The sequence below is a fragment of the Gavialis gangeticus genome, unplaced genomic scaffold (genome assembly GCF_001723915.1).
Source record: "Gavialis gangeticus isolate Ggan-Ray unplaced genomic scaffold, GavGan_comp1, whole genome shotgun sequence".
NCBI classification, from domain to species: domain Eukaryota; kingdom Metazoa; phylum Chordata; order Crocodylia; family Gavialidae; genus Gavialis; species Gavialis gangeticus.
In genome coordinates, this window is record NW_017728994.1 from 40,157,260 (window position 1) to 40,168,387 (window position 11,128).

The window sequence follows — 11,128 nt, forward strand, 5'->3', positions numbered from 1 at the left end:
TGTGGGGGGGGTCTGAGGCAGCATTCCATAGCACTGGCAAGCTCAGCTCCACATTGTTGCCGGTGGGGCCAGCCTGGAGGCACCTGCCCCTCCTGTGGGGGAAGGAGGTGGGGGGGGCTTTAGAGGGTGGTGGGGAGCTGTGTGGCCAGGCCAGCAGTGCCAGAGGCCAAGGCCCATGCTCCAGGGGGCAGGGGTGGGGGTGGGGTGGCTGAGGTGGAGGGGTAGAACTAGGGAAGGCCATGACCATGCTGCCTGGCACAGCATGGGAGCCCCAGCCTGGGGCAGGAAGTGCCACAGGAGTCCCCTCCTCCTTCTCTAGTCCACACCAGGGCCAAACTCACTCTGTTGCCACCCACACATGCCGCAGCCACAGCCACAGCCACTGCACTCCAGCCCAGGTGGGACAGAGACTGCCGGGAGCCCCTCACCCTCCTCCTGCTGCCCACAGCATGGCCTGGGCCAGAGCCATGGTTGGCTTAATGCTGCCTCTGTGGAATGTGGCAGTAGTTATCCCCCCAGCTGGTGGTGTGGGGCAGCATGTGGTGCCCCAACTGCTGCCTGTGCTTCCGCATGAGGAATGTTGCATGCATCTCATGCTGGAGGACATCCCCCACTGTGTCCCCACAGAGGACCATCCTGTGAGTCTGTGTGAGGGGCAGCTGGGGGGCCCCTGCTGGCAGGGCAGGGGTAGACAGGGGGTTGCAGGTCAGGAGTGAGGGGAATCGGCAAGGCAGGGGGCTGTGGGTTGGGAGTGAGGGGTACTGGTAAAGCCAGGTGCTGTGTGTCGGGAGTGAGGGACACCAGCAGAGCCAAGAGGCTGTGGGTTGCGAGTGAGGGGCACTGGCAGGACCAGGGCATGTGGTAGGGTGATCACCTTTTAAAATATAAAGGTGGGACACATGCCTGCCTCCTCCTTACTGCCTCCGCTGGCAGCATGGCTAGAGGACAGAGGCAGATGTGAGCTGCCTGCTGTAAACTTAGGGCTCTCTGCCCTGCTGCCCATCTGCTAGGAGCCCCCCACCACCATAGTGACACACCCCCTGCCCACCCAGCAGAAGCTAGGGGCCCAACTCCATGCTGCCACTTCCTCTGCTGCTGGGCAGCCAGGAAGTGAGTTGCCATGGTGGGGTGGGGCTCCTGGAGGAAGGGCAGCAGGACAGGGAGTCCCAAGCCCACAGTGGGCAGCCTGCATCTGCCTCTGCCCTGCACACAAATCGGGAGGCACATGCCCCCCATTCCTCCCCAGGGAATGAGTGCAGTGGCAAGGAGTCACCCCCCCCCATGCTACCTGGATGAACCACCTGTGCCTCTGTCCTGCTCCACACATTGCCCTGGCTGGGCACCACCCCAAGTTCCTGCTGCACTCCCTTCCTCACCATGGGGGCCTCAATCTGCCCCCTCCTCCCTGCCACGCTCTTTCCCCCCATAGACTTACCTGCAGGGAGCTGCTTTCCACATTGCCTGGCTGTATTCCCAGCCATGTGTATGTATGCAGGCGCACACATGCTTGTGGTGCTCCCTGCATCCCACTCCCGGCAGACCCAAGCAGTCCCTTGCAGGCTAGAACACTGCCCACCTGCAAAAGCAACCCACTGCCATTTTCTGCAGATCCCTTCATGACACTGCAAATCCCGGACAAACACTGTTCTGGAGTCATGCAGTCCAGGATTGGGACTTGAGTTTTCCATTCTGGGACTATCCCACCCAATTAGGGATGGGTGGTTACCCTAAGCTGTGGGTCAAGAGTGAGGGTTGCTGGAGGGATGTGAGTTGGCAGTGAGGGGCAACAGCATAGTTAGGGGCAGGGCACCCACATAAAACAGCTATTTGGCACCACAAAACAGCGTGAGGAATAGCCACAGCTGGATCCACATCCTGCCGAGTGAAGCGGGCAGGGGGAGCTCTGATTTTGCATGATAAAAAAAACCAAAATCAAATGTCAAAATATATAAGTATATAGAATTAATTTTATTATAATTATTGAGGCATTGGTAGGCTTCCAGATTGCTTTAAAATTGTAAATATATCAATAAAACATTGTGTTCAATGGATACCAATATATGGCATGGTGTTTCATTTTAATTGTGGAAAAAAAAGGATTTGGGGGTTTTTAATCAGAGAATTTAGGATTTTTTAAATGCCTCTTTATTGGTAAAGAGAAAACCAAGATCCCTGCTAATAAGCCCCCTTTTTATGTTGCTGGAATGGACCATACCAAACATGGGCTTAAGTATTAGTACTGTGTGAAATGGCACTGTTCCTTGAATTTCGAGGTTTGGACAGAACAGCATTTTGTTTCAAATTTCATTTCAAGTCAAAACAGCTGTTCCATTTCGCCAATCTTCCTGGGGCTGAGAACCCCCGATCTGCCTGCCAGATGAGGAAGGGAAGCCGGTGCTGCCACCTGAGACTGGGGAAGGGAACTGAGCCCGATTGCTCAGTTCCCCTCCCCAGTGCTAGATGGGGCTGGGGAAAGGAAGTCAACTGGGCTGAGTTTGTTTCCCCAGTCCGATTGTCAGGCTGGAGTTGAGAACTCAGCCTAGCTGGGCTGAGTTGCTTCTCCCCAGCCGGATCATAGGGCTGGGGGTGGAAACTGAGTGATCTGGCTCAGTTCCCTTCCCCAGCACTGTGATCGGCTTCCCGCATCCCAGCCGCGGGAGGCGGGGAGAGCCAGGGCTGCGCTCCCTGCCTGGCTGAGCCTGGAGCTGCTGGGAGCACAGCCCTGGGTCTCCCCTGTTTCCCACTACCTGGCTGCTAGCTACTTTGAAACATTTTGCCTTGCCTTGTTTTGTTTCAAGGCTGTTTCGAAGCCCTTCGTTTTGTTTCGATTTCGCTGTTTCGGGCTCAAAATGAGTTGAAACAGAGTTGAAACAAAACAGCCGGCAAAATTTCGCACAGCCCTGTTAAGTAGCTGCTTATCCATCTTGAGTGCCTCATGGTGTAAATCTTACACCTCATGTTTGTAATCACTGCACTGTACTGTTGCAACAGGGGCAAGCACAATTTTGTTAGCTGTACACGCTGACCATTCATTTGCACCTTACTTTCAGATGGATGCCTGGCAATGAAGAAAATAAGCAGAAAACAGATGTGCATTACAGGTCACTGGATGGTGAAGGGAATTTTAACTGGAGATTTGTTTTTCCTTTTGACTACTTTCCAGCTGAGCAACTCTGTATGATTTCTAAAAAGGTGAGCTTCTGTAAAGGTTTCACACACAAGTAAGGTAATGATTAATCTTGTTTATATTTTCTCTATTAACCTATAAAGAGGCATTTTAAGCTACCTTTCACCTTGTCTATTAAAATCCATACAGTTGTATGTGCATATTTGAAAGCAGAATTGAGTTCTGTGCATAGTTTTTGGCCTAATTCCACACTCACTCAAACAATCTCCTTCAGTCGCACTGGGTTTAATTCTGTTCTTTGTTACAGAGATGTCACTCCTAGATTTAAATAAATTTTCTATTATTATGGAGGGCGTGAATGGATCTTTAAATTCACTTGTAGGAATCCACTGGTGGCAGGAGAAAGCTACCTTGCATTTTCAAATGTGTAATACTTTAAAATGTGTTTAATTGATTTTTTTCTTCTCTTAGGAACATTTTTGGAGTCTTGACAATACAGAATTCAGAATCCCACCCAAACTAATTATTCAGATATGGGATAATGACAAGTTCTCCTTGGATGACTATTTGGGTACGATTTTCAGTTTTAAGAATTATTATTGTTGGAACGTAAGAGATCATAAAATGAATGAACTTATGTTACAGCAAAAGGAATGAGTTTTCAAAATGAACCACATACCCATTTGTGTATGTACAATTTTGTATTTATACAATCTTTGTGCACACAGGTTTTGCATTGCTTTCCTTACTTGTGATTACAAATGGTGTAATATTGACAAATCAAAATCTGTTTAGGCAGGCAAATCAAACTCTGCTGTTTTTCAGTTGTGTAACTTGAATCATGCCTACAAATGGCAGTGTGTAAAACATGCATGAGCAGATAGGTTTTGCATGAAAAGTTGTGTATATGCATGCTGAAGAATTAAAGAATTCTCTTCAAAGAATCAGAATAGAATTAAAGTAGCCTTAATACAATTCAGCTTGCTTTACATAAGAAACAATGTAAATTAAATTAATTTAAGGTCACTTAGGGTGCCTATACACGTACTCTGACACGTTCTGAGTAGAACACTTTGGAGCAGACTTGATTTGTCTAATCTAATAGCATCTGAGCAGACTCGGAGCAGACTTGATTTGTCTACAGCATCTCGTGTATCTCATTAATACAGCATCTCATGTATTCAACACCCCTGTTTTTCAAAGTGGCAGCGGGAGTGCTTTTAAAGCTTGTCAAATGACCTTTAGTCAAAACACCTCCATTGCTATTTTGAAACATGGGACACTGAATTCATGAGACACTGCGACGTTTTAATTAGAGTCCCTCCTGAGCGTGGCTCTAATTAAAATGTACCCCCACCCCACTCCAGAGCATGTGTACAGGCACCCTTAATTTCTGCATAAGAGTGTCTACAGAGACAGTGATACAATTTAACTAATCCACTTCGCATGCACACACTTAGGTCAGTTAATCTGAATTAATTATCTCTGTATAGACAAGCCTTTAGAATATTATGCAAAAACTACAGTAGTAAGGAATTGACTAAAACCGTCTTTCTTAGAATACTGTATCTTGGTGTTAGTATGTCACAGAACTATTTAAAATATTGAGAAAAAGTAACCCCCTTTTTTGCTGAGCATAGTATGCTGGCCTTGTGGAATGGGCACACAAGTTACTACATTATAAAAGAGGCTAGTGATTTACCATGCATCAGCTGCTCCACAGTAACTGCCTGTGCACACACTCTTACTCCACAGAAAGGAAAGCTAACTTATAGCAGCTTTGCGTCTAATGACAAAAAGGTAATTTACCACAGGTTAGTTTTCCTTTCCCACTGGGTAAGAGAATGCATCCAGGAAGGTGATGATTGGCAAATTCCCACTCTCTTTTACCTCATGGTAACTTGTTCATATCCATACCCTTGTAATGGGACCATTTTGACACATCTCCAATCTATCTTGAATCTATCTTTAATATTGGCCTTGAAGGCAGATACTGGATGACACAGAACACAGGTCAGGTGTTATGCAAAAGCATTTTATAGCTCCTTGGAAGCTGCTACATTGCTCCTGTTCTTATCAGAGCTGGCCTCCAGCTTGCATGGGGTAGCAAACAGCTACAAGAAGCTGAATACACAGCTAAAGATTGGTGGAGTTGCTTAAAAATGGGTAAATCATATCATTATATAAACTTGTGTGCATAATGTTGCTTTATTTAATATATTTTTTCTTTAACTATTTTACTTACAGTGGGCAAATTCTGCTCTCAGTTAAAAGTCACTGAGGTTGTACTGGCAAAACTGAGAAGAGAATTTTGCTCTGTGAATTTTATTGACAGTATCAGTTCAAGATTAACAGGACGGGCTCAGATACATGCAGTTTCTTTCTAGATATACAAATGTATCTTTCAGTGTATTTTATTTCTAATAAGTGGTGTCCTTGGTATTCTTCTACATGGCTTATAATGAGGAGAACTTCCCAAATATGCCCATATTTGACAGTGGAAGACGCATAACACAAATAGGCTTTATCTTGCATTGGTGTGCCCCACCAGCCAGCAATGTTATACAGCATGCTTTTTTCTTTCTTAGGTTTTGTTGAGCTTGATTTGCATAACACAATTATTCCAGCAAAAGTCTCAGAGAAGTGCACTATCGACATGATTCCAGAATACAAGGCAACCAACTCTCACAACGCTCCCAAGACTGCTTCACTCTTTGAACAGAAATCCATGAAAGGGTGGTGGCCATGTTATGTGGAAAAGGATGGTTCACGTGTTTTGGCTGTATGGTTATTTTCTTATGCTTGCTTTATGAACTGTCTATAATATGCAGGCTAGGAATCTGGCACCAAAAATGCTTGTGCATGAGAGTAACCGCATACATAGCAGCAGTATATTTGAGCTTGCATGACTGCTCATAAGTAAAGGTATTCTCATGAGGCTATACAATATCACCCCTTTAGAATGTATATTTGCCACTACTCTCTTCTGGCTCTGTATCAGACTTATTTCAAATGCATATAATCTTGTCTTTTTCTAGAAGCGAAGCTGGCATATAAATCTTAATACAGTATGAGGTGAATGACAAATATTTTTATTGACAGATATTCACCAACTGCATTTTTATTGAATTCATTTTAAAAAATATTTCTGGGAGCTTAATCGAGGTTAAAATGCTCATGAAAAGAATACAAACCCACACTTGACCCAAAAGACAAATAGAATTCTTTCACATTATAAGCTTTTATTTTGCTCATAAGAACCAGCCAGTGAGTAGCCAGGAATCCTGACTAGGGATGGCTTCCAAAACCACTTTCCCTGCCTATATTTTTTAACTCCAGACTCTTTGGTAGCATGGTGTAACATTGTCATGGTCTAGATATGCATTTTGAAGTAGCAACTGAAGAAAGTGTGAAAAGGAGCTACCCTCAAGTTTATGAAGAGATATAAAACCAAACAAACATTTTATTTAGCATTTAAAAAAAATGTTTTTCTAATATGATGCCACATGTTTAACATGCCTTGATTTACCAAAGGGTAAAGTGGAGATGACTCTGGAAGTCATCAATGAAAAAGAGGCTGAAGAAAAGCCAGCTGGTAAAGGAAGAGATGAACCCAACATGAACCCCAAATTAGACATGCCAAAGTAAGAGATTTTTTTAAGTACTTGGAAGAATGCTATTGTGCCTCTAGAAACTGGGAAATATAGTTGATGAATGCCATATTTTGTAAATGCTATGTCATCTGTCTGCTATACTTTGACAAATTTTATATTGAGTAGCCAATTCTGTCTCTTTCCATGCCTATCAGAATAAAATGCAATGTGTTTTCTGCATAGTTGTTCCAATTTAATGAAACTCTGCCAGTTTCTACCAATCAAATACTATTTGTTTAAATATTTATAATTTATGTTCTATATTTTAATTATTAATTGACTTGCATTGTATTTCTCAGACAAGTATTTAATAACCCTGTTTATTAAAGTGATTAATATTGTTTCTTTCAAACTTCAGTCGACCAGAAACCTCCTTCCTTTGGTTCACAAACCCATGTAAGACTATGAAATTTATAGTGTGGCGCAGATTTAAATGGGTCTTCATAGGCATTATCATCCTGCTGATTCTGCTCTTGTTTGTGGCAATCCTTCTATATTCCCTGCCGGTAAGCATTTTGAAATATTCTCCTACTGTTCATCTCATCAGTTGTGGCTTAACTCTGGCCTATATTCAGGCTTCATAGCAGATTGTGGCCATGTACTCCTTACTCAGGCAAGAGTTCCTTTTAAATCTGTTCTAGTGGGGAGTTTAGTCCTGGGCCATTAGATCTTCATTTTTTTATACTTAATAGAACTTTCAGTCTCTTCATCAATTACAAATAACGTATGTATTGACTGAAAGAACATTTAAGTTGGCTAGTAGAAATCAGAGGCAAAGACCAGATAATTAATCCCTGTAAAGCATTTTAAACTGCATTGTTATGGGAATTAAGATAGTTGTGGGGACTGCATTTCATTCTACTTTCATTTGAAATAGAATAGATTTAGCTAAATTAAAGAACTATGAAGTACTTTAGCTGTTTTTGATATACTGTTATGACATACTGTGATTTGTTTCAGTAGTATATATGTCACTTATAAAACTCTGCAAGTTTGAAGGTAGAGCACATACTTTTGCCTCTATTTATTCTTTATTCATTTCTTCCTTTTTTCTAGAATTATATTTCAATGAAGATCGTGAAACCGCTTTAAAGAAGAGGTTTATATTTTACATTTTAAATAGTAATGAGGTTGTTTTACCTCAGGCTGTAGACCAAAAATATACATGCACCAAATTCAGCAAGATTCACTTCATGGTTTTAATGTTGTTTTCTTGTAGGTTAAACCAGGAAATAGATAAGGGATAAGAAGTTAACCAAGGTTAGCCAAGGTTCACGGGGTCATGACTGGTGTAAAAAGTCATGTTCCATTAATACGTTTTGCTTCTTATACCGTTGACATGCAGAGAGTTTCTGACTGGCTTTTAAACAAGATTTTTCATAAAAATTCTCTCAGGAGGTTCCTTGATCTTTTTTTGAAACAGAGATTTTATACTGAGAATTATTTTCTTCCATGTGCACCTTGAAACTATTTTTCAACTTAGTGAAAAACAAGCACTACATATATTTTTGTATACTTAAAACCTCACGGTGCAATAAAAGCCTCAGTTATTTTAAAGTTCACTGAATTGTACCCTTAAAATTCTTTGTTATCACACTATTAACTTGACAGCACTGAACTTCAAACAGTATGAGCATGGAAATAAAATAAAACAATACTAAATTACTGCTTACTTTGTGTTCCTTTGAGTGATTCAGTTATTAAAAATTACTAAATAGAAACAAGAGAGAGAAACCTGAAAACTGACTAATTTTATTATGAATCACAATTCAACAATGTTCTTGGCCCTGTACAAACTTAAAGGAGAACATGCTGCCACAAGTACCAGGCAGTGACAATTTAGTGGTCTTTGTTAAACTTCAAACATCTTTTCTAAAGATCTTTTCTTTTTCATGACCAAAATAAAACAGCAAACATGTCTGTCTCCTTAATTTCGTTGTTCACGTGGAGTCTATCTTTAAGGCTCCAGACACCTGACATGTTTATATTGGAAGAATCTGCATTGGTTTGGATGGCAATGTAATTTCCACCAGAATCCTGAGCAGACAGAGATCTAGACATTTATTTCACAGGGAACTTTACAGCAGAGCAGAATAACTTACACTAGCGTAGGTCTGTACATTGTATGTCTCTTCCACTTTTATTCCAGTACAATGGCAGATTAGACTGGTATACACGTGTCCATTAAGAAATTCACCATGTAACTGGTTCCTGCTCATTTCCATTCTTGCAGTTTCTTTTCATTATTATTCTGTTGGTCTGGAGATGATCTTGCCTGAGACTCCAGCATGTTCTGCAATGCAGACCTTGGTTTAAATGGAATTAGAAAAACTATTTCAAATACTCTGCTACATACTCAACCTTCACCAAAAAACATAAGCTATTCAGAACTGCATCCAGGTTTGATCAAAATCTGTGACTTGGGTCAGCTTTTATAATGGATGAGACAAAAACCAGACACCAGAACAAGTTCAGATGCTGAGAGAATATGAAATCTACATGTGAAATAGATTGCAATTGTCTAGCACAGTGCCATTCCTAATAGGATCAAGGTGTGTGATATCTTAAAAGAAATGACAATCCCAGATGCAGGAATGGATGAATGAATGAATCAGAAAGCCTCTTCCATTATTAGGAAAAACAAAAACTGCCACAGAGCATAGGAAAAGCAAACATGTCAGTAAAACCCCGCACGTGTTTCTCAGTTTTCAACAAAAGGAGGTAAACAACATTTAACCTAATTCCAGTGAACAAACTGGAGTAAAAGTATTGCCTGAAATAATTTCCAGAATGTGAAGTGTCAACCCATTGGCTGAGGGGGAACAAACAGCAGTCATGCTGTCAAAAGATAATAGCTCCCCTATTTTTGGTTGTTAAGAAACCACTTGAGAGTCCTGACCTATAAATAATGGCTCAGAGCTGGAACTAATCATCATCCAGATGGATTGTCACTTCACTATTGACAAAATAACACTTTAAAAATAACCTGCAATTGCATCAGCTAATGTTTGATCATTCATTATTAAAATATGTCTCAATCAATGCCCAAACCTGACAGGGGTTAAAAATCACAGCAGGCTTGTTTTCCATTATAAGGCTAGAAAATGTGTCACTTGTAAGTGTTGCAATTAGACAAGCATTTAAGTTTAAAGAGTTATTTGAAGGACAGCATTCCTCAGAAAACAATCATGAAACGGGATAAGAGTTCTGAGCAATCCTGTTCACCTAGAGCTTGAAGAGTGGCAGGTACTGCCCTTCTGAATTCACCCTCCTCCAGAGACCTCTTTGTCCAAACATGTGCAGACCTGGCAGTTTCACTAGTATTAGACAGATGCTATTAAAAACAACTATAACGCTTCAGAAACTATCCTGTCTCCCAGCTGATGTCATTTGAAAAGAACATGTAGAGCAAGGAATAAACAGCTGCCTGTGACTGTACAAGTTGGTCGCTACTGTAGTGAGAAGACTTTTAGTACTATCTTACACCAGTCTTTAAGGCTTTTCAGGCTATTACAAATTGCTTCAGCAACTCCAAGCAGCTTTAACTCCCAGCTCAAATCCACAGAGGAGTCTCTACAAGTGGTGGAATCCTCCGGTGGCATCAACAGCTCTATGACACCCCAGATGCTGCTCTACTGTAAGGATGTGCTGTGGGGAACTAGGGTATCTCTATACCCAAACTACAGCCACCAGAGCAGCCTCTCAGGGGCAAAGAAGCTGAACAAAATGTAGAGCAACTCTGACACTGCTCTACTTTGTGCTGACCCACCTGATTGCTAGGGCTAGATCCAGCAGAATCTCAAGCATCTACAAGTTTGGCACTGCAATGCCTAACTTGTAAGCTCCTGGCTTGTGAAGCCTATAACCAAAGATGTGTAGGATCCCTGTGAAGGACAGGGAGTTATGTACTTTGGAAGGGTGACCCACACAGAAAAGCAGGCACGTTAAACCTGTGAAGCAATGAGGTATTTGTACAATCCCTAAAAACTAGTAGATATCATCAGTTTGGAGCAGGCAGCCTGCCTGAGGGTATGGGCTGCCAATGGACTTGAGACAACATGAGTATCTGCTACCCTTAACAGTCAGCTAATAGGTTCCTAAATGCCCCTCCATCCCATCACAACCACAAATTCACTACATCAAAGGAACAAAGGGATTCGACTACCAAAGATCCAAAATAAGAAACAAATCCAATAAACCAGAGCCAAGAAAGAAGGCAAAGAATCTTGTTTTTTCTCTTCCATAATAGCAGCAGCTCGGCCACTGTCAGCCAAAATGTTCTGGCTTACAGGCTGCTTCAGTGATTTAACTTGCATGCCCTTCACTCATTATCCAACTCTCCCACTAC

The 11,128-nt window shown here is 42.0% G+C and overlaps 1 protein-coding gene across 3 annotated transcripts in view; it reads left to right on the forward strand.

Annotated features, from left to right (window-relative positions):
* MYOF (myoferlin) overlaps positions 1-8,452 on the forward strand; it is a 172,276-nt gene extending 163,824 nt beyond the window's left edge. For all 3 annotated transcript variants that reach the window (XM_019502626.1, XM_019502627.1, XM_019502625.1), the window contains 6 exons: positions 3,051-3,192; positions 3,599-3,698; positions 5,716-5,909; positions 6,662-6,771; positions 7,139-7,286; positions 7,837-8,452. In XM_019502626.1, coding sequence (XP_019358171.1) covers positions 3,051-3,192; positions 3,599-3,698; positions 5,716-5,909; positions 6,662-6,771; positions 7,139-7,286; positions 7,837-7,872 — 730 coding nt within the window. In that variant the 3' untranslated portion in view covers positions 7,873-8,452. The remainder of the gene's footprint in view (positions 1-3,050; positions 3,193-3,598; positions 3,699-5,715; positions 5,910-6,661; positions 6,772-7,138; positions 7,287-7,836) is intronic.
* The last annotated feature ends 2,676 nt before the right edge of the window (positions 8,453-11,128 follow it).